At 35.9% G+C, this 24649-nt stretch overlaps 2 protein-coding genes across 2 annotated transcripts; one reads left to right on the top strand and one right to left on the bottom strand.

Moving 5' to 3' along the window:
• Positions 1–3687: 3687 nt before the first annotated feature.
• Positions 3688–13983, top strand: LOC128221283 (uncharacterized). Its single transcript, XM_052929839.1, has 4 exons — positions 3688–3784; positions 9463–9601; positions 12815–12930; positions 13767–13983. Exons 1-4 carry the CDS (start codon positions 3736–3738, stop codon positions 13775–13777), a joined length of 315 nt encoding a protein of 104 aa, XP_052785799.1. The 5' UTR covers positions 3688–3735; the 3' UTR covers positions 13778–13983.
• Positions 13984–21111: 7128 nt separating this feature from the next.
• Positions 21112–24327, bottom strand: LOC128221688 (uncharacterized). The gene is made up of 6 exons (XM_052930289.1): positions 24294–24327; positions 23725–23841; positions 23221–23302; positions 22771–22908; positions 21853–22261; positions 21112–21651 (listed from the first exon to the last, which is right to left on the bottom strand). The coding sequence occupies exons 1-6, from the start codon at positions 24325–24327 to the stop codon at positions 21547–21549; spliced, it is 885 nt and encodes a 294-aa protein (XP_052786249.1). The 3' UTR covers positions 21112–21546.
• Between the last annotated feature and the right edge of the window lie 322 nt (positions 24328–24649).

Raw genomic sequence — 24649 nt, 5'->3', positions numbered from 1 at the left:
CCTCGTTACCTGGCAACGCAGGTGCCCTCGGGTCGGATTTTTCTATCCGGAACGGAAACACATGACAGATATTGTTAATGCTATTTTTGTTGACGTTATGTCAGCTCTTTTTCTTTGCACCACCGTAAAGTGGTGGAGCTGGCGTTTAGAGGCCGTGGTTATTATCCAGCCTATACAGAAAGGCATCCAAATATCGTCGGTAGTTAAACTTTCTGTGGTTTTGTATTTAATATGGTTTGATGTACATTGATAGTCTACACTCCCTAATTTCAAATTGCCTCTTATTTAATATTAATTGCCTCAGGCCTCATTTTGTAGTTTTTTTGTCTTTGAGATGGCTTCCAAGATGGCCGCCATATTTGACCAAATCGACAATTTGCTTAAAAGTATTTGTAACTTTTTCATTATTGTGCAAATCTACATCTATTGTTTCAAACATGAACTAAAAAGCAATATTAGGAGTGGACTTCGTTTGTCCTCTTTTTCTTCCTGAAATAAATTGTATAAATTGTTTTGTAAGAGGATTTGAAATCATTAATACACATTAGACCTCCATTAACGTTTTTCGATTAATCTTTTATATTTAAATGCAGAATGCTGTGACTAAGCGAAAATCCCCACATGGTGATGTCAGAACACTTGTGAATACTTCAAAAAGTAACTAAATTTGCAGGTGTGCCTAGATACTTAACCGCAAAAGATACCTGAACATAATTTATTCTACATAACAAACACTTCACATGGGACACTTTAATACCGGCCTTTAATCTTACTGGCTTAACACTTAAATTGAAGAAAGATCTAGGATGTGGTCATGGGTTTATATATGAACGTATCTAGGATAGTCTGAACAAGAATATTGGCAAAAGCGATATGTTTTAAAAATGAATAGATTAACGATGCTCATCCTTTAGAAATGTATTGATAAAAAACGATTGCATTTAAATGATAATGACAAAATATCATGTTTAATGCCTGAGATACACGATACTATAAGATATTTCACTAGCAAATGTTTTGCCTTTTCATGTGCTTGAATATATTTCATTACTAAAATAGTGTTATAAACTAGAATCTTTTTATTGTACTTCATATTCAATTTGTAATGTTTGAATAGTCAGTTAAACTTTTAGGCGTTGAGGTAGGGTAGTTAGTTTCTTACATTTTGATGTATATTTAAATTCTTCCGGAATACCCGTCAAACACCGGCTCTCGCACTGGCCCTCTCTCGGTATCCGCGTCATTATTAGGCTCAAGCACTCGCCCCCTCCCGATACAAACGTCAAACTCCGGCTTTCGCTCTCGCTCTCGCCCTCTCTCGGTATCCGCGTCACATTACTCGCCCTGTCCAGGTTTACACATCAAATTCCGGCTTTCTCTATCGTTCTCGTCCTCATTCGGAAGCCGCGACGCTCTACGGCTCTCGCACTCGCCTTCTCCCGGTATATCCGTCAAGTTCCGGCTCTCGCACTCGCCCTCTTTCGCAATACTCGTCCTTTCTCGGTATCCGCGTCATTTAACGACCTAAGCACTCGCCCCTCCCGTTACAAACGTCAAATACAGGCTCTCGCTCTGGTCCTCGCTCGGTAGCCGCGTCACTTGACGGTTCTCGCACTCGCACTCGCCCTCTCCCGGTATACACATCAAACGCCGGCTCTCGCTCTTGCTCTCACTCGGTAGCTGCAACACTCTACGGCTCTCGCACTCGCCCTCTCCCGGTATACCCGTCTAATTCGGCTCTCTGACTCGCCCTCTTCAGGTATCCCCGTCAAACTCCGGCTATCACACTCGCTCTCTCCCGGTATACCCGTCAAACTATTGCTCCCGCACTCGCCCTCCCCGATATACCCGTCAAACTCCTGCTCCCGAACTCGCCCCTCTCCCGGTATATGTGTCAAACTCCGGCTCTCGATCTCTCGCTCTCTCGGTATCCGAGACTATTTACGGCTCTCGCACTCACCCTGTCCCGATATACTCGTCAAACGCCTGCTCCCGCACTTGCCCCTCTCCCGGTATATCTGTCAAACTCCAGATCTCGAACTCGCCCTCTCTCGGTATCCACGTCACTCTACGGCTCTCGCACTCCCCCTATCCCGATATACGCGCCAAACTCCGGCTATCGCTATCGCTCTCGCTCTCACTCGGTATCCCCGTCACTCTCCGGCTCTCGCTCCCGACTTCTTTAGGTATTCCTGTCACTCTCCGGCTATCACCCTCTCTCGGTAACCTTACTCTCCCCCGGCTCTCGGTCCCGCCCATTCTCGGTATCCCGTCACTCTCGGCCTTCCGCTCTCGCCCTCTCCAGGTATCCCCGTCACTACCGGCTCTGACTCTCGCCTTCTCCCGGTTATAGCATTGCTTGATATTATATTAAATTCACATCATATATATTTGTGTCGGTATATAGCAGTGTCTTATGCTCAGGTATTTAGTACGATCTGATACGAATTCTGGTTAATCAAAATAACTAATATATCGTATGCCATTAGAACTACATATAGTTGGTATATATATATATATTTATATATATATACCAACTATATATATATATATATATATATATATATATATATATATATATATATATATATATATATATATATATATATATATATATATATATATATATATATATATTATACGTATTGTGTATGTTGTGTAATGTGACGATGAGCTGTTTATATGATTAAGTCAAAATAAATTTTCTGTTCTGTTCTGTTCTATATTATGGTGTTTAGGAAAATAAAGAATCTGTGCGTCTATTATATAAATAAACAAGCCTAAATGGTATCTTTGTACGACGATTTCATTTCGATATGATAAAGTAAAGAACAAAGCTCGGGTGACAATTTGAATAGTTAACAGGGTTGAATTTAACAAGCATTGAGAAAATGAAGGTGTATACACAAGTAATTAATGGCTAAGAGGGCGTTTAAAGGGACTGTCCCGCATGGAAACGCTCACGAATAACATGGTCCGTAAGTCCTATTTGGTAAAAACCCACAGTTAGTAGCTTTTGATTTTGATCTGGTGATTAAGCTGATTAATACAAAAAAATCGAAATATCTTTAACGAAATACTAGCATTTCACAATATTGATTTTTTTCTTTATCTGAAAGATTAAAAGAAGTTATGATGTTCAACACATACTTTGTTGACAGAAGAAAGTAGATAAAGAAATATTGAGCGGGAAATTAAAATCTGTAGTTATTGTAATATAAACTTGTTAATTGAAAATGAATACAATGTCTTATGAATGTGTAAATTCTATCCAAAACTTTGAATATAACTCATTTGTATAATGATTATACACGTTTATCATATTAGGCCAAGTTTGTTACACTTATCTGGTGTACTTTTTGTTCAATGTGATGTATGTTAAGCTTATCGTGAAATTTCGTAATATTCCACGAAATAGTGTGTTATCAGGAGACTTGTAGATGCAACACTATACCATATCTAGTATCCAATATGATTCAGTTAGGTCCGTTAAACAGTAAACTTACTATCGCACGTAAACACTCTTTGTTGAAACACAAACAAGAACAAAGCCGATTCAAGTGTATTGAATTTAAACAAAGGAAGTTAGCATTTATTACAGTTTTGCCATATCTTTGTACCACGGCCTAGACATGTTGGACGTTCTCCAAAATCTAGCTACGTTAAGCCCCATTCAGCTGCGGACATTTATTGAGGAATCACTTAGATTTTTAAAGTGTAGAAAATAGTAAAACAATGAGGACTTTCATATGTTTACTTGTGACAATGTTCATTATTGAATATGGTTTGTATTAATGAGTGTTTAAGTAATATAATGAACACAACTACAGTGTGCGCGCACACAAGTGTTTAACCAACTAAAAGTTATTACGATTGATATCTGAGTGAAGAAATAAAAATATATATACATGTAGTTATATATATATAGGCATTATATATTAAAGATTTTGAATGAGCTGATTTTATTTTATTTTAATCATTAATTATATTAAGTTGTCCTCCATTACTTTATAAACATGATGATACTTTAGATAAATAATTGAAAAACAGTATTAGTGTGTTAATATTATACATGTGTTAAACATGACAAAACTGTGTGGAACACATTTATTATTCACTTCACAATAATATTTCAATAACGCATGTTTTGGTAAAATTTGTTTATAAGGTTTTTGTTATCAATTTAAAAAGAAATAATAAGTAAAGGAACAAGAATGCTGGACGTAGAAAAACAAGCCGTGCCTGATAAAAGAACATGAATTTGTGTATTGTATCATATTCCATTGCAAAATTCTGTTTTGCTCATTTTTTAAAGCAATACATTTCAGCGGTTGATATTGATGCAATTTTAAAACATTGCAATATTGTGGGGTGTCCTGCCACGATTTTAAAACATGCCATAACAGTGGTCTCTCTTGCCATAATTTTAAAGCATTTCATTACAGTGGTCTGTCTTGTCACTATTTCAGTACATTCACTCAGAGTTGTTGATCTCACATTTGTGTAACTTGTCTAGATTTGAATAGATTACAGTGGTCTGACTTGTAGCGATTTTAAAACATTCCATTACATTTATGTGTCATGTCTAGATATGAATATATTACAGTGGTCTGACTTGTCACGATTTTAAAACATGCCATTTCATTGGTTTTTCTTGTCTGAATATGAATATATTACAGTGGTCTGCTTTATCGCAATTTTGAAACATTTCATTACAGTTTTGTGACTTGTCTAGATATGAATATATTACAGTGGTCTGACTTGTAGCGATTTTAAAACATTCCATTACATTTGTGTGTCATGTCTGGATATAAATAAATTATGTATGGTCTGTCTTGTGGCGATTTGAAAAGATGCCGTTATCATTGTCTCTCTTGTCTGAATATGAAAATAATACAATGGTATGACTTACGATTCTCAAACAGTCTGTTACAGTTGTCTGTCAAGTCTGGATATCGAACTCCACACACTTTGACCAGCCCAATTGCGGTTATACTCCGATAATGACGTCAACCCCACAATTAATTCCTTAAATCGACAATCTATGAACTATTTGCACAATTGTCCCATGTATAACCCGAAAGGCTCCGTAGTGTTTCACATAAGTCTCTCTCAGGGGGTTGGAGGAGGTCTGAATAGGGTTTTGATTCTCACTGGGACTCACTGGCATTGTCAGAAAGTGTGACATATCTGTTGGTCGTCGTAAAATACAGATCCCTACGTTTGTGATGAGGGATGGGTCAACACGGGTCTTTGTTTCGGACTTGTCCGTTTCTGAAAGATCTATTACACTTGCAAATATGTGTTGAGGTTGTTGTTGATATCGTTCAGACAACACAAGCGTTCTAGTTTTTGAATCATATATTTCATTCCAAACCAACAGTTTTATGCGGACTATTTAGCATTTTTGTTTGCAATGCAATTTGGATTCGGTTTGAAGTGTTTCATTATTGGGAATAAATGAATGCGATGTACATTTCTGTGCGACGTTTGAGTCTTACTCCTGCATCGCTTCTGTGTTTTTCATAAACATATGTTTGTTCGTTTGTCTCTGATGCTTCTAGGTATTGTCCTGGAATGCCGACAGAGACAAGATTTTACCTCATACTTATCTGTTCAGATCCAGGATTTTGCTACTGTCACATATTTAAGTTTGTGGTTTTTTAAGTTCGTTGAATGTTTGAAACAGTATTTTGTGTTCAAGTTCCAGTCATCAATGAAATCGTTAATGGAATGTCGAGATAATTCAGGTTCCTTTACGGCGGAACTTATATTATTGTTGTCTTGTCTAAAGGAATTTTGGACATATTTTTCTCATTGAACTGTAATATAAAAATAATCTTACGAATCATTCCGATAAGCATGTGTTTGAGTCCGTTCGTGGGCAGCTATTATGGACGTGATGGTGATTGGTTGGGGGCATAAACCTGACGGTCTTACGTTTTGCGTACCATTCAAATCGGGCATTCCTTTGATGTTAAAACATTCCATTACAGTTGTTTGTTTTGTGCAGTTGGATTTTAAAATCCGTTCCAACTGACGCGAAATTAAAACGTTACAGATGCCGGTCATGTCTAGAAATGGACAGATTATAATTGTGTTTGTTGTTCATAGTATGTAAAGTCCTAGCTACATACATGTATGTAATATAACAGTGTGTGTCTGTTGTCCATACTTTGTAATGTCTTGATCCATGTATGTATGTATGTAATGGTACAGTGTGTGTCTGTTGTCCTTACTGTGTAAGGTTTGATCCATGTATGTATGTAATGTAACAGTGTGTGTCTGTTGTCCCTACTATGTAAGGTCTTGGTCCATGTCAGTATGTATTGTGACAGTGTGTGTCTGTTGTCCATACTATGTAAGGTCTTGGTCCATGTATGTATGCAATATGACAGTGTGTGTATGTTGTCCATACTATGTAAGGTCTTGGTCCATATATGTAAGCAATGTGACAGTGTGTGTCTGTTGTCGATACTATGTAAGGTCTTGGTCCATGCATGTAATATATAAGTGTGTGTCTGTAGTCCCTACTATGTAAGGCCTTGATCAATATACGACGTAATGTGACAGTGTGTGTCTCTTGTCCCTACTATGCAAGGTCTTGGGCCATATATGTGTGTAAGGTGACAGTGTGTGTCTGTTGTACATACTATGTAAGGCCGTGGTCCATGTATGTATGTAATGTGACAGTGTGTGGCTGTTGTCCATACTATGTAAAGTCTTGGTCCATATATGTATGTAATGAGACCGTGTGTCTGTTGTCAATGTTATGTAAGGTATTGGTACATGTATGTATGTAATGTGACAGTGCGTGTCTGCTGTCCATACTATGTAAGGCCGTGGTCTATGTATGTATGTAATGTGACAGTGTGAGTCTGTTGTCCATACTATGTAAGGCCGTGGTCCATGTATGTATATAATGTGACAGTGTGTGACTGTTGTCCATACAATGTATGGCCTAGGTCCATGTATGTATGTAATGAGACCGTGTGTCTGTTGTCAATGTTATGTAAGGCCGTGGTCTATGTATGTATGTAATGTGACAGTGTGAGTCTGTTGTCCATACTATGTAAGGCCGTGGTCCATGTATGTATATAATGTGACAGTGTGTGAATGTTGTCCATACAATGTATGGCCTTGGTCCATGTATGTATGTAATGAGACCGTGTGTCTGTTGTCAATGTTATGTAAGGTATTGGTACTTGTATGTGTGTAATGTGACAGTGCGTGTCTGTTGTCCATACTATGTAAGGCCGTGGTCTATGTATGTATGTAATGTGACAATGTGTGTCTGTTGTCCATACTATGTAATGCCGTGGTCCATGAATGTATGTAATGTGACAGTGTGTGTCTGTTGTCCATACTATGTAAGGTCTTGATCCATGTATGTATGTAGTGTGACAGTGTGTGTCTTTTATCCATACTATGTAAGGCCCTGATCCATGTATGTATGTAATGTGACAGTTTCTGTCTGTTGTCCTTTCTATGTAAGGTCTTGGTCCATGTCAGTATCTATTGTGACAGTATGTGTCTGTTGTCCATACTATGTAAGGTCTTAATCCATATATGTATGTAATGTGAAAGTGTGTGTATGTTGTCCATACTATGTAAGGTCTTGGTCCATGTATGTATGTAATTTGGCAGTGTGTGTCTGTTTTCTATACTATACAAGGCCTTGATATATGTATGTATGTAATGTGGCAGAGTGTGGCTTTTGTCTTTACTATGTAAGGCCTTGATTCATGTGTGCATGTAATATGGCAGTGTGTGGCATTTGTCTATACTATGTAAGGCCTTGATTTATGTATGTATGTAATGTGGCAGTGTGTGTCTGTTATCCATGCTATGTAAGGTATTGATCCATGTATGTATGTAATTTGACAGTGTGTGGCTGTTGTCTATAACATGTGAGGCCTTGATCCATATATGTATGTAATGTGACAGTGTGTGGCTGTTGGCCATACTTTGGGAGGCCCTGACCCATGTATGTATGTAATATGACAGTGTGTGTCTGTTGTCCGTACTATGTGAGGCCCTGATCCATGTATATATGTAATGTGACAATGTGTGTCTATTGTCTATACTCTGTGAGGCCCTGACCCATGTATGTATGTATGTATGTATGCCATGTGATATAATGTGTTACTTTTTGAGACTATGTTAGGCTTTGATCCGAGTATTAAGGGTCAAGAAATGTAGTATGGTTTTATAGTTTTTATTGGTATATTGATATGTTTACCCTGTGTCATTTGATGCTTTGTTGAACAAAGTTACTTTCTAAAACGTACAAAATACGTCCACTTGAGGAAAGAAAATCTCTGTATTAATTCAAGAAATATCTTATATTATATTGGAATTTACAGGGACAATCCCAGTAGTTAAATGTAAAACCCTGTTTAAGGGCGCAAACGACACTGAACGATGCAACAAGCATTATATTCAACAAACAAACCACAAACCCATCAAATACCTTTATTGATTAATGATGGGATTATCGCATTGAAACAGTTAGCGAATCAGAAGTGTACTGTAATAATAATTAATAGGTGGCTTAGACTAGTTGATATGCACTTTAACCCTCAAATCCTAAATCCAAATACAATTATTACAAAGTCAGTTTACTAACGCATATTTAGTTGAATTATTTCAATGATAAATAAGTACAATAACTGCAAAGACAAAATCATTGGATAATTACAAAGGCAAATTGGAATATTTTTAGACATATTAAGTTGAATAATTTCGAAGACAAATTAAATGGAACCTTATTAAGACAAATTAAGTGAAATAATTTCGACGACAAATTAAGTGAAATTATTTCGAAGACAAAATTAGTAGAAAATAACAATGACAAATTTTGTGGAATAATTACGTAGACAAATCTAATGGAAACTTGCAAGGACAAACTTAGTGGAAAAATATGAAAATAAAATTTAGTTGAATAATTACGTACTCATTTATTGGAATAAATACGAATACAAATTTAATGAAAACTTACAATGGCATACATTTAGTGGCAATTTACAAAGTCAAATTAAGTGGAAAATTACAAAGACATATTAAGTGGAAACTTACAAAGACAAATTTATTGAATAATTACAAAGACAAATTAGGTGGAATAATTACAAAAACGAATTAAGTGGAATAATTTCCAAGACAAATTTAGACGAAAATTTCAAAGACAAATTGAGTGGAATAATAAAAAAGACAAATTTAATGGAACAATTTCAAAAACAAATTAAGTGGAATAATAACACAATGACAAATTTATTTGTCAATTACGAGACGATTCAAGTACAATAACTAAAAGTCAAATTAAGTGGAAAATTGGAAAATTACAAAGACAAATTAAGTGGAATAATAACGATGACGATTTAAGAGGAATAATTACGAAGATACATTTATTGCAATTATTATGACTTTCATATTATATGTTATTTGAATATTCTTGTTTTACAGTTAGTCAATCGGAGGCGGCATCGTATTGCACGATTGATACAACCTCGTATTATTATAACCAATGGACAACTACGTCGAAGTACTGTGACTATGGGTGTTGCGGGTCATCGTATGACCATTCCAGGAAGTGTTGTGAAGGGTAGGTTCTACATGAGCTCTACAATATAGTGCCGTATCATCTGTTAATAACCATGTATCACCCAACCCAGTATTGGACCGGAAAGTGATACCGGGTACCGAATATCGTGTTTAAGTAAAACCCAAATTGTTGTTGTTTTTTACGTAGAAATAACCAAAACACAACGAAATTTCGGACAACACCTCACAATTTATGAGAGTATACAAAAGCGTATGCGTGAGTGTTCGTGTGTGTGTGTTTGGGACCCATTTGATCATTATATTGCATAAGAGTGGTGAATATCGTGTGTTGGGGTTGTTGGGGAGGTATAGGGAAGCCGTCTAGGGTGGGTCGATAAAAATGACTCAAATACTACTTTACCAAAAGTGGTAGTCTACATGTTTTTATTTTAAAAAGGGCATCACTTCTTAAGTACAGTTATTTGCCTTCCCAAACATGCGCCTGTTATCTCTTGTTATGGTTGCAAATAGTCAATGTCGATGATTTGACGTCGTCGGCGACGTCACAATTACAATATACAGTCTGAACCTGTAGACTCGAACTCCCAGGGACCGGCAAAATACCTCGAGCATGGGAAATTCGAGCCAAGCGGACATGTTTACATTCAATTTGAGCCAACGAGCAAATTGAGCCAAGCAAGTTCGACCGGTCGGTTTCGACAATAACTATTTTGGTGTGAACAGCGTTGCCCTGAATTATTATATTTTCTATGATATAGATTCTGCCCGTGACTTGACAAGTGTCCCTGGGCACTATTTAGTACCGTAAGTATTATGACTGAGACCTTTTATTGAAAAGGGTCCCAGTTCCGAATAAAAAGACCCTAATAGCTTATTGCGGGTTCCATGAGCCGCGTATTGTTATAGTACACGTAATTTTATTGTGTTCAATCTCCGCATCCGCGTTTATCAGAATACAATTAGGAACATATATTTATATACTTCTGGGCCAGTATCAATATTGATCTTAATATCGTTATTCTAAGACATGCCTCAGTTATTCCACTCAGCCTATTTGTCAGCAATACAGGCCAATCAAAACAATTAGTTTTTAGTCTTAAATTTAAGTTCAGTCTAAGTTGCTTATTGAATACAGTCCGAGGGCGCCGTTTCAATAAAGATCGTAAGTCTGAAGTCCGAGGGCGCCGTTTCAATAAAGATCGTAAGTCTAAAGTCCGAGGGCGCCGTTTCAATAAAGATCGTAAGTCTAAAGTCCGAGGGTGCCGTTTCAATAAAGATCGTAAGTTTAAAGTCCGAGGGCGCCGTTTCAATCAAGATCGTAAGTTTAAAGTCCGAGGGCGCCGTTTCAATAAAGATCGTAAGTCTAAAGTCCGAGGGCGCCGTTTCAATAAAGATCGTAAGTCTAAAGTCCGAGGGCGCCGTTTCAATAAAGATCGTAAGTTTAAAGTCCGAGGGCGCCGTTTCAATAAAGATCGTAAGTCTAAAGTCCGAGGGCGCCGTTTCAATAAAGAGCGTAAGTCTAAAGTCCGAGGGCGCCGTTTCAATAAAGAGCGTACGTCTAAAGTCCGAGGGCGCCGTTTCAATAAAGATCGTAAGTCTATAGTCCGAGGGCGCCGTTTCAATAAAGATCGTAAGTTTAAAGTCCGAGGGCGCCGTTTCAATAAAGATCGTAAGTCTAAAGTCCGAGGGCGCCGTTTCAATAAAGATCGTAAGGCTAAAGTCCGAAGGTGCCGTTTCAATAAAGAGCGTACGTCTAAAGTCCGAGGGCGCCGTTTCAATAAAGATCGTAAGGGTAAAGTCCGAGGGTGCCGTTTCAATAAAGAGCGTACGTCTAAAGTCCGAGGGCGCCGTTTCAATAAAGATCGTAAGGCTAAAGTCCGAGGGTGCCGTTTCAATAAAGATCGTACGTCTAAAGTCCGAGGGCGCCGTTTCAGTAAAAACCTTAGGTCTAAAGTCCGAGGGCGCCGTTTCAATAAAAATCGTAGGTCTAAAGTCCGAGGGCGCCGTTTCAATAAAGATCGTAAGTCTAAAGTCCGAGGGTGCCGTTTCAATAAAGATCGTACGTCTAAAGTCCGAGGGCGCCGTTTCAATAAAGATCGTACGTCTAAAGTCCGAGGGCGCCGTTTCAATAAAGATCGTAAGTCTAAAGTCAGAGGGCGCCGTTTCAATAAAGATCGTAAGTTTAAAGTCCGAGGGCGCCGTTTCAATAAAGATCGTAAGTCTAAAGTCCGAGGGCGCCGTTTCAATAAAGATCGTAAGTCTAAAGTCCGAGGGCGCCGTTTCAATAACGATCGTACGTCTAAAGTCCGAGGGCGCCGTTTCAATAAAGATCGAGAGTCTAAAGTCCGAGGGCGCCGTTTCAATAAAGATCGTAAGTCTAAAGTCCGAGGGCGTCGTTACAATAAAGATCGTAAAGCTAATGTCCTAGGGCGCCGTTTAAATAAAGATCGTAAGTCTAAAGTCCGAGGGCGCCGTTTCAATCAAGATCATAAGGCTAAAGTCCGAGGGCGCCGTTTCAATAAAGATCTTAAGGCTAAAGTCCGAGGGCGCCGTTTCAATACAGATCGTAAAGCTAAAGTCCGAGGGCGCCGTTTTAATACGCAGACTAAGGTTTACAACTAAGATATTTTATTAAAGCAGGGCCCATGGACGCATCTCATTAATCAGACTAGGAGAAGTTTTGTACTAGTTTGATAGGATTTTGAACTGACCGATTCTATTGTCTGATTTTTTTCAATCTTTGAATATTTCTGTGATGCATAATCTTCTTTAGTTGACGAGAAACGTTCTCTTATGTGACTAACTGTGACCGTTAATTTTGTACATTTAATAATTTTGAATAGCCCACTTTTGTGTTAAATTTCATGATATTAAACGAATCATGCAATGACAAAATATACAGAAACGACAAAATACGAGAACCAGCTGAATGGATTTCTGATATTTCCTGACCACTTGCCGTTCCGTCATTAAGATTTCGTACATATACAGTCGTTGGTAACTCGGAATTTACTTCAAGAAACGATTATTCGATATAACCATAATAAAAATAGTATAAATAAACCCAACACATTCGAAGAAAATTCGACATAACTAGAAAGTCGAGATAAAAAGTTCCACAAAAAGAGTTTCGACTGCATTATAAAATTGAGGTCATATGATTCCGATTTATCTTGTCATTTTATATTCCGTTTCATATATATGACGTCACAAATAAAGATGGTAGTTTGACCTATATTATCTTTATAAATAGAGAGAGTACAAGCGTGGGTGTATATGCTGGCGGCGGGGTCGGGGGTGTTACCGGGTTCCTGATTACACTGTGTATCATCTACTACTGCTGCTGCAGGACCACAGACAGAGTAATAGGTACGTAGGATAAGGTGTATCATCTACTCATTTGCTTTTCAACATAGAGTTGACTCAATACTGACATACTCATTTCTAAGCTAAGAAGTGTAACAATTTGATGCGTTTCTGTAACCGATTAAGCGCACTTAAACACGTCTAAAGTCACACATAGGTCGCATAATTTGTACAAACACACATCCACACACGTCGCAAAGTTCGCACAATCGCATACAAATGTTCACACACCAACGCTTAAGTCGAACAATTGCCACAAACACACCAACGCACACGTTACACAATTCGCAAAAACACACCAACCCATACGTCACACAATTCAAACACTTGCACCAACAAACATCTCGTACAACTAAAAGCTTAACACATTTGAGCATTTCAACGTTTACAACTAAACGGCACTCACAGTTCAGTATTTTCTCGATTACAACAGAAAGGCACACACATTTTAGCATTTGAAATAACACAATGTCATTTCTCATTTCATCTAGTTACGAATCGTTTCGCCTATAGAACCTTTTCCACCGAAGCTTGGATGTCATCAGTATTTACATTAAACTTTGCTGTAAATAAATCGCGTATGAGTTTCAATTAAGAAGTAACGCCTTTACGACTTTAGGCTTAGTAATCTATATGCTTTATGCAAAACTTCACTTCACAGGAAATCAATTTAGACTCAGTAAACAATTATTATTATTATTAATAATAATAATAATTTAACGATCTACTTTTAATAATGCACCGTACTGCATCTGAGGTTCGTCGTATGGCGGAGATGGCCGAGGTACTCCGATTGTTTTAGAAATGAACCTTATCAAATGTTCTATTTATATTTTCAGCAATAGTGTAAGAACATAAAAAGATGTATCGTAAGAAGTATGACGTCAACCCTGAAAACCGTTTACAGAGGCTGTTCTATAGACACTTAATTGCCATGAGATCGTTGCTTTAAACTTAAAAGTGAAGTGAAAATAATTGCTATCTATGTTTTGTCTATGTGGTTTGTGTACATATTGTAGTTCTAGATAATTATTTATAACATGTTTTGTATATCTATGCAAAGCTCACATGAGGTTTCTTAAATAGGACGTGTTTAGCTTTTGGTAACCAATTGTTTCATCTGCAATAATGTATTATATGAATATTTATTTTGGTTCCATTCCTTCACTTTAACTTATTCTGTTTAATACATAAGACATACTCAGTAGTTTCTATCCAAGATCAGTCGATCCAAATATCGGTCATGCTGGAAATCCTCATCTTGCCCACGGACAAAGATGAAAAGAATACCCGTAGGGAACTACTTTTTAGTGTAATCACGCAATTACCTCTTCTGTTGAAAACTGTCGTCCGAATCACTTTGAAACCATGTCTAGTGGCAATATTAAAAATAAAAATAAATTGTTAATCGATCTGAGTTCAAACAATCATGCAGCACTCTCCACAGAACTATTTAGAAAACGGTTTGACTATCTTAATATTCTGAATCACTGCGTGCATACTTATGACAACCACAATTAATCACATATCTATATGCGATTTTATTTTCAATATGCACAGAAGATTTCGAGCGAAAAAAAAGCATTTTAACTTCATTATATTCACTCGGGTGGAAAAAAGAGCATCTACCAGGGCCGCTGGTGGACATAGGTTCATCCAAACCCTCGCGCAGTGTGTTCCTCGTTTCCGCACCCTACGTTCGGGTTGCGATGAACCTATCATACACGAGCGGCCATGGAATTTACTTATAATTCATTTTGTTACAGTTCCTATATTCTGCCTTATGTAATGATGTTTATGCTTTGAACGTGTGTTTCGTTTTCCTTTTTACATTTGACTTTTACATTATTAAACTTTGCTTAGTTTGTTGTATAGGTGCTGTAATGCTGAAAGACGCATACTGACTGTTGTTTGTTGTTGACATTTTAGTGATTATCATTACTCATGCAGAAAGAAAACATTATGTGTTATGTAAAAGTTCTCCAAGTGAAAGTCGTGGTAACATAGTGTCGCCTTTTAAACGTCCCTTCAAAGTGTTTGATAATTCGTTCGCACCGTACGCTCATTTATTTGTTTGTTTAGTGGTAATGACTCTCGCCACTTACCAGATAGATTAGTCTAGTGGTATACCTATTAGCCTCCCACAAAAGAGGTTTTGGGTTCGATCCTAACCAGGTTAAGAGCGGTCGATTGGTAAGGATTTCCGCATTTTCACCTGGTCGTGAGTTTGATCCAAAGCTGAGAGTTGTTTAGTTGAATAGGTGTCCGCCTCTTGCCTAAGACGTATCGGGGTTTGATTTCCACCAGGTTGAGGGTGGACAAGCCTCATACCCAATATATCATTTGGTTCATGAATTCCTTCACAAATAGTTATTCAGTAGAGTATTTTTATGCTGATACTCAATTAGATCAAAACCATGAAGTATCAGTCACTTTAAATGCTCATTCAATATGATGAATATCCAAATAGTTCCTAAAGTATGGAGATATACTCAATTGCAAATGGAACTTTATCTGGAACTTTGTTTTCATAAACTGTCACTAGTTAAATCTACTCTTCACTTCAAATATTGCCGATTTTTATTTTTTTTTCTACAAGGATATGACCGCTTAACCATTTTCATCAAACAAAATGCATTGGACATTTAAATTAAGTTCATGTTGAAGATTATTTCTGCAATAACAGTATCCCCAAAATGTATCAACAACACAAAAGAGGTTGATGCGACTCTTCGTAAAAAATCAAGCTAAACCCGATTCAGGCTTTCAATACATATTCTTATGAATGAATTACAATCACAAGAAGAAGGTTGTAGGATGAAATAAAAAAATAAAATTTTGTTTTATAAATATGAGTTGATATCTTACCAAATGAGCATTTCGTTTGCACCATCAGTACGATACATGAGGTGATTCTTTTCGGGTTTAACCGAGGTCTTAATGTTAAATTTCGGGTATAAATACTTACGTGAAAATATACAAAAACAAGCTCCATAGCCAAACATTAAAACATAAACCCCGTATAATGGCACATGGTAAACGCCAAAGACATAGAACACAAAAACAAAAAAATCACAAACTAGAAACATGGAACAAAACTCCAAAACACATGGCATACTATATACAAAACTAGGTATGTTTATCAAGGACAGTTAGGTACCGCCTTGGAATAGTCAGTAAAATGAAAGTTAAATTGGGTTTTAAACCCGTGCACGTGCACAAACCTCACTCGTGTCCAAACAATCCTGAATAAAGAAAAAAACGTAATATGTAAATCTCAAGTATGCATTAACTTGATGCAAATTAATAATAAAACAAATAATAATACACTAATAGGTAAATCTCTCAAGTACTTTAATTATTAGAGATCCCAACTCACTCTATCTGCAGACAGAGAAATACAATTCAGAGTACCTAATGCAAACACATTTCAAACGAAATACGATGCAATTATTGTTTGAAACTATAAGCATCAGACACAGTCTGCCTTAGAAAACAAAAGATTTAAAGGGACTGTACACCAGATTGGCACTAAAAATGTTTTTTTCTGTAACGAATCTCAAGACAATTATTTAATAAAATGTTTTACCCTTTGATATCATAATTGTCAAAACAAAACATACAAAAATGTAAAAAAAGGAGTCGGTGACCAGGTTCGAACGGGTGTCGCCAAAATTGCAGTCCAGTGTTGTATCAACTGTGCTACGAAAGCTTACCCTAAACGGTTGGAATATTTAAGCTATATACCTAACTTGGTAATATCATGTGATAACATCGACTAGCCAATCACGCATAAGGAATGGATTCTACTAGGTGGAATCTGTACGAATAAACTGCAAAAAATAATTTATATTAAATTATGTGGTACTTCAAGTAAGTTTTAATTCATTGTACTCATCGATACCAAGTTTATGTCAGTTTTCGACATTTTTTTTACCCTGTTTATCATATGGAGTACAGCCCCTTTAAGATGTGCGATCATATAGTTTTATAATAAGACCTATCATTGTACTATAACAAATCAAGAAAACACTATTTAATCAAAGCGCGAGGCGGTGAAATACCATCTGCGGGCAAATATGTGAGTTGCAAATTTTATTTGAACTATGGGAATGGGTGAAGGACACATAGATACAAGTGAAAAATGTGCCGAGGACCAAGACCGCTTGTGCCCACACTGGGCGAGTAATTAAAATTATCTGTATCTATTTTATGGCGTCTTGTATCATTGTGTTTATGTAAATGTTACTTCAATCAATGTATTCCCCCATCCCCATGTATTTAATGTAACAATGCATGCCCATTTCAATCGTTTCTAAAGGGTTTTCGTTGCTTTGATTATATATCATACGAAAGGAAAATACAATACATCATATATATATCATTTCCTTTTATTAACATACACGTTTTGTTTAAGGAAAATCATTTCTTTCCAAACAACTTCAGCAATAATTCCATTTAAAATGCACAGCTTATCACTTCAGTCGACGTATCCCCATGTATTTAAAGTTACAATGCATGCCCCCTTCCATCGCTTCTAAAGGGTTTTCGGTCCTTTGATTAGATATCATACGTAAGGCAAGTTTTATGAACACTCACGTTTTAATTGTTTAAGGAAAATGAAATTATTTTTTTAACGAGCAACTTTCGAAATATTTCCTATCAAAATGCAGAGCTTATCAGATGGTCGTTTTCCCGCGGTGAGGACAAACATGTGGTCAGTTAATGTAGGTAGAAATTATTTTTAGAAAATCGGTCAGTAAATAGAGTTGAAACTATTTTTAGATTATCGGAAATTATCTGCTCTAAGAATGTGTATGTGATTGTGCTTTTTCAAGTATTATTGATAAATAAATGTTATTTATGTGTTACGTAAATATATGTGTAGAAATAATACTAGTGCTGTTATGATGCTTCGCCCTCTTTAGATGTTTTTCAGGTTAAATCCGAACTACTTCGCTTCATCAAACGTATGCATAACTCACTATCGTATCAGGGCATGTGTTTTAGAATAAATTGAAAGTCTTATGTCCGAAACTATGCAAAGAATACACCGGAACAAAGCTATTACGCAAGAAAATGAAAATATCTTATTAGAAAAATATGCACCAAAATTCATATAGAATGAATAGTATTTAGTTATTGTTTAGCAGGCAGATCATAGTTTTTGAAGCTTTAACAAGGCGAAACCTGAGATACAACTATTTTGACTTTCAGACAATCATTTTTTTCTTATCTCATAAAAGTAATATAAAAAATACACCATTACAAACGAGCGTGCTTCAGGGTCACACCAGGTTATAATAACAAACCCTGCAGGCGATGGGACATATGCTGTCAGTAATAATTTCGAGAACATGTTGTGCTAAACTCAGAGTGAATATCAGTATGTTACCATCCTACCAGAGGCCTCCATTATTTTTACCCACATTAATCTGATAAATAAAACGATCTAAAATAGTTATATTCTGCGAAAATTAAACGCCAGGATACAGAAATACAGTTCGGTAAAAGCCGAACAAGCAAGGAATCAAACTCGGACAGAAATACAACTAATCTTTTTTTTATGATTTCGTCGTCATTCTTCTAAACATAGAGCGCATTGAGACAAAGAAATGGGTTAAAACGACATGAAAAGAAACAGTTCATTCGCAGATAGTCTAAAAAACGGCATGCATTAGTTAAAATTTTATTCCAAATGATTACCTATGTAAAATATTTGAAGAAAAAGACGTCACATGCCGGAACATTCCGACTTCCGTGCCAGCCAAATAAGGTTTTAAAGATAACATGAATCTGCAAAAATTTCATAGAATCAAAGGACTGAAAACTTTAGTTATGTAAGGATGCTATATTCAACCTTATATTTTGTTTTAGGAATTTATCTTCAAAAACTAGAAGGCAAATACTCTTCAAAGTATGGCATCAATCCAGGGTTAAATTAAAATCCAATAAATTCATTGAGTCTATCAGTCCAACTACCTGCTGGAAACATTTTTAGTTTAAGTCTTTAAAACATCACCATACAAATGTCCATTAACAATTTTTTAAAGTTTTCCTTAATTTATATTATCTGAAATCTGGTTTTAGAAGTTTTTCCGTCATAAGTTTACTGCGAGAGAAGAACTGTTCGACATCTCTACCTATTCTAGCGAATCATACCATCTGTGCTATTAAAAAACCATATGATGGTGAACTATGAACATTTCAATCTAAAGAAGGGTACCTTATAATTTTAAAATTAAAACAATCACGTTTACCACAGTGTGTGCATACCACGTGATAAATTACGTCATAAATGCTACATCGGGAGGCAATATCTTGCTTCGAATGAAGACTTAAAACAAAAATAACTTCACTATTTCTTCACCATTTGCGATGAGCGATGAAATATAACGCAGTCTACGCCGCTTAAGGAGCCCCGCCTTCGGTATTTTACCAGAGTTTGATTGAGAGTTTAGTTTCTTCAAACACTTCGACAAACCTTTTCACAATATAGGCGTCTGACGTAGCACTGGCAAAACATTATTTTGGAAACAGGATTGCAATTGTGAAGGGTATATCAGTATAATAAAACCTTGCGGAATCCTAATTCGACCTTTAAACCGAGAGTTGGGGTCATTTGCCCTGATTACAACGTTTGCTAACCTACATGACACGATCATTTATATATCTTTAATCACTTTCGTGTGCTATTAACACCAAGTAAAATGGTACCCAAAAGAAGACAATTACTGGTCTAAATGTTTTATTCAACAGCACATACACTTATAAGTTTATGGAATAATATTGTAACACAAAAATGAATGCATCGCTTGCTGAAATTATAGAGCAAGGGTAACTCTTATTTATGCACGTGATGTACGATGATTTTTTTCGAATTTATTTGTCTGGCGTTCTATATATGTCTCGAAAAAAGAGTGTGTTTTTTTTTGGTCTGAAAAGGTAATGTAAATTTGAGTTGGCAAATAATGTGTAACACTGAAGATTACTATTTTGCGGGAGTTTAAAAGCTGTACAGGTAGTGTATTGCTGACTTTTAGGATATAACGGAATTAAACTTCAATCAAATATTGCTCTGTAAGTTGTTGTGACACGGGGAAAACTGCAATACAACAAGTGTATTACAAAACCAAACACGTTCGAATGTGTTTGGTTAACCAGAACATCGAAATAACAGAGATCAAAATAGCGAGATTTGACAGAATTCTTATAATTTAGATTTATTCATGTGTGTATTAAAATGTGGAGGATTTTGTTTGATTGGTCGTAATATATACTGTGAAAATAAAATAGTCCTGATATTGAACAAACAAAAATATATATACTATCTAAAACTATAATAATCTGTGATTAAGTAAGTTCGATAACTCGAACAGGCAATAACTCGAGAGCTGCAAAATGTAACATGATATTGCGCTGATGCTGTCTAACATACGTATTTTTCCTTTCTACGCATCCCAATGGAACAATGCTTATACAGATATGCAAACAAAAGTTATTTTGCAAAGACGAATACTAAGGCAGAAACCAAAACATACATAATTTACATTATTATAACTCACTTTTGTATACAATGGTACAATCACATTACAAGTAAAATATATATTTTGATTATCAGAAACATTTCTAGCCGTTTTGACACGTGAGAACGCCATAATTCACTGCCAGGTCATGTGACTGCAATGATATTTCGAATGACAAGAAGGGTAAAAAACTTCATCAGTATTTTTGCTTTATCATGACATAATTGCCTCCCTTTTACACATACAGCCGTGAACTGTCAGCAAGTAAACATGTTTGTATATTTTGTAAAACTGGCTAAAATGAATTAACACAAACACATCATGATATTATGATTATATATAACGCCTCGGGAGACAATTTGAACTCGAGTTGACATTATCAATGTCACACATGTTGCCATATGATATATATATTATGTCATTGTAATCATGAGTGCATAAATAGAATAGAAAGCCGATATTTGTATGAGACATCTTAAACTTAATTATAATTTAAGGTTAGGAGTCACATATTTTTAATGTGTATGAGGCAGCTGCACGAGCTAATATATACAATAAATATTAAAAGATAATTTATTATATTTATATGTATGAAAGGATGAACAAGTTAACATGAACAATACAATAATGGATAATTTGCATATGTGTATGAGTCCGATGCCCAAGCTATAATTGACAATTAAAATTAAAATTAAGAAATATGAGTTGCATATAAATTATATTTGCAAACAAGAATTTCCCAAGCTAAAATAAAAACAATATATTAAACAGTGGTCGTCATTTGCAATGCCGTGTTAAAAAAACGCAAAGTACATTCCTATCTAACTTATTTCAAATGATAAAATATAATGCCTTATCATCGACTTAATATCCACGTGATTGTAATATGAATGTGATAAAAATATATTTCAAAAGGAGGCAAACATCGCGGCTGTCCGAAAAAAATGTTGTCCGAGAACTACTCAAATACTTGCATAAAATTATCTTTTTCATTTCAAAAGAAATGCTATTGTTCATGTTGCCTAAAGTTGTTTAATACGTTCATATCATGCATTATTGTTATTCGTATTGAATATGACAAAATATAGTGTCATTAAAACTTGGTACTCCGCCTGGGTACGCGATCTCTCTCCAGGCTTCCGTATCCATGACCGTCACGTGACCGCATACGCTCCATACTTCCGCTGCTGAAACCGTTCTGAAAACGTAAATAAAATATTCAAATAACGTTGACCAACACCAGTTGTTATAAATACTATTATCGAACGCTATTAGAAAGTCAACGAATATATAATCTTGTGAAAAAGCTGAGTTTAAATATCGCTTAAGGATCAAAACATTTCTATTAACCTAATAATTAAGAAAAATAAACTAAACTTCTAAAACCAAAATGTCTTACCAATCCGCTGCCAGGTGACATATTTAGCCTATCATGTGATCTACTGCGACGATGATAATCCGGTTGCGGTGAAGCTGGCGCATCGTAATCTGGTTTAGGTTCGCGGACTGGAAACACTCGACCGGTGTCGACACCTGTTGAAGTACATCGTAGCCTCGGTAAACGGAGACTGTAAGTTTCTGGAATCACCCGAACCATGTCTTGGGTGAAAGGTTTTCTATGTGAATTATCAGATGGTAGGTAAACGTCAACCAATGGTTTGTTTGTCTTTGAATACAATGGTTCAGACAATCTACGGACACTGGCTGCATATCCGCCATTATGGAATGCAGTTGCAGTATCTATTAGCTGAAAAGGACTAGGTCGGCCATTTGAAATAGGTTTAAATGGGCCGCTAAGGTAAGGTCCGCTGAAAGAGAACAATAAGCAAGAGGTAGTTTCATAATCAATTAATATAAACCACTGTTACATTATAACACAATGAACATCGAAGAAGACAAGCGTAATTTAACATTGCTTGACAATTTCAATTCCCGCTCCAACCCATTGGACATCCTTTTTCGCTGAGCGTTACAATGCAACAACACCAAAATAATATTCCAAAATATATTGAAACAACAATTTTACTGTCTGTGCTATCAATCGGCGTCTTTAAAATTATGATAATGTGTGACTCTCATAAGGGGTTATTCCTTGAACCATGTGCCTGAATACTGAGTTATCGGTCTGGAGCGTGTCTCTATAGATTCTATAATATAGCTGAATTATACAACCATTACAGTGATAACTATTGAGATATTCTACTATAGCTTAAAAATCAATACCAATGGTAGATGCAAATTATCAAAAACACCCTTTTTTAAATGTGTAATAATGAATTACGAGATATAGAAAACAATTTTCAGGATTGCGTCATACTTTTTCCCATGCTCGGAATCCGAATGTCTTCCTATGTAATTCTGGCCGAGGAACGAGCCTTCAAATTCATTCCGCCTGTTCTTTTCACTCTCTTTTAACTGTATTTTTTCAGCCTCCTTAGACTTTTTTGTTCGTTGCCTAGGTAAAGAATGACAACGTTAAACATGATATAGGTGTGTTATTTAAAATCTTTAGCTATATAAATAATAATATTTAACATATATCAACTTTCCGTTCAATAAAAGATCATCGAAAATATATTTTGTTACATTTTTATCAATCTATAAATAAATATTAACCATGTCACTTATTCCAACGTTCGTGAAGACAATTTTGCAAGGTATGATTATTATATATTCTTTTTCAAATTGTGAAGGTTTGAAATCCAGCAAATAAAAAATAATGTAAGGGTTATAGACTTTCGATACAAACAACTTTTTCAACTCATACCTGCACACTACAACAACGACCACACTGAGTATAAGAACAAGTCCACCTAGTCCAGCGCCTGTTGCAATAAAGGCAGTCTGAGCTGAAAAAGTGAATAAAGGAAGTTATACGTATAAGCATTTGTGATGAGCTATGTACATTCAATGAATGATAAAAGTCTAAAATTTATTGTTATTGCAGTATTTTCACGGTACCTCCCTTGAAGCTTCTTTTTTAATTATTCAAATAGATGACTTGTGTGTATGAAGTAAGGGTTGACATATATCAGCCGTCATACAATACTTGCTTCGAAAATATATTATGACTTTCAAAAAGAATAAACACGGTGTGTTTATACTCATAAGCATAGGACACTATTTGTTAAGCATTAAATATAATTTTCGATTACAAAATGTGACAATCTAAAGCTGATATTGCCACGTTTTGTAATGATTATCCCCATTTCCCATAGCAGGCAAGCATGTGATCATTATTAGAAAAAAAGTCGTTGTACATAAGTTTTACTTTTCTTGTCCAAACTTTCCGACGGATAGATCTTCTTTGTTGCCACTTTTGGTTGCTCTGAAGTTGTGAAATCAGGTGTTCCGGTTGACGTGTCTGAAGTAGATCGGGTTCGGTCAGCTGAAAATGCACTCGATATGATTAGTGGTAAGGTAATATTGGTGAAAACATACAAAACATGTATATGATTGTGTAATTGTGTTAAAATGAATGTTGTTTTAACACGTGCAAAGTACAAATTCAATGCTTGGAATTCCGATACTTTACCAGCAAAGCAAAATTTTATATACATTATGTTAAACTTTTTGTCTTTTGCTGCTGCCATGTAGGCAAGATACATCATATACCCTGCCCATATGACTATGGTGTAAGCATGAAAGGTGAAACCAATTTCGTCATGCGTGCGACAAGCATATTCCCTCCGGTTTCTCCAGTCATACCACTTATATAACAAGACAACCCTCTTGCGTAATATCATATTTGTCAGAATAACACGATATGCTCTGCAAAACGACATAAAACTTAAACGTTTAAACAAGTTTCGTTTATCTGTATTCTAACTCAGATCATACCTGCGCAAATATACTGGTGCGACTTGTTTATCATCGTGTTGTTTATAAATACTTCCTTGCAAAAACACGCGATTTTAGGTGCATGGTGGGTACACGTGGTTGTAGATTTTTCACACTGTTTGCTAATGTTACACACATCAATTCCTGAATCTGAAGGCAACACATATAGACGAGAAAGCTTCCAAAACATATCATCTTTATAACAATTGGTAAATTCTAAATCAAAGCGAATCTAACTGCTTTCTAGAACTACTTTTAACATACTGATGTGTTATTTGGAACTATTAAAACATTTTTACGTGTTTACTCAAACTACTTAAGACATTGATTCGTTAATACTGGCACTACATTAGACA

Source organism: Mya arenaria, chromosome 16, assembly GCF_026914265.1.
Source record: "Mya arenaria isolate MELC-2E11 chromosome 16, ASM2691426v1".
In the NCBI taxonomy this organism is placed as follows: Eukaryota; Metazoa; Mollusca; class Bivalvia; order Myida; family Myidae; genus Mya; species Mya arenaria.
Note: the sequence above shows the minus strand (reverse complement) of the source record. Positions and strands in the feature narration are given on the sequence as shown.

Coding starts and splice junctions, on each gene's coding strand:
- LOC128221283 (XM_052929839.1), top strand. CDS start 3,736: ATGAGGACTTTCATATGTTTACTTGTGACAATGTTCATTATTGAATAT. Junction 3,785..9,462: donor AATGTTCATTATTGAATATG/GTTTGTATTAAT, acceptor CTTGTTTTACAG/TTAGTCAATCGGAGGCGGCA. Junction 9,602..12,814: donor TCCAGGAAGTGTTGTGAAGG/GTAGGTTCTACA, acceptor CTTTATAAATAG/AGAGAGTACAAGCGTGGGTG.
- LOC128221688 (XM_052930289.1), bottom strand. CDS start 24,327: ATGATAAACAAGTCGCACCAGTATATTTGCGCAG. Junction 23,842..24,293: donor GCACCAGTATATTTGCGCAG/GTATGATCTGAG, acceptor GTGCATTTTCAG/CTGACCGAACCCGATCTACT. Junction 21,652..21,852: donor TGTCACCTGGCAGCGGATTG/GTAAGACATTTT, acceptor TTACGTTTTCAG/AACGGTTTCAGCAGCGGAAG.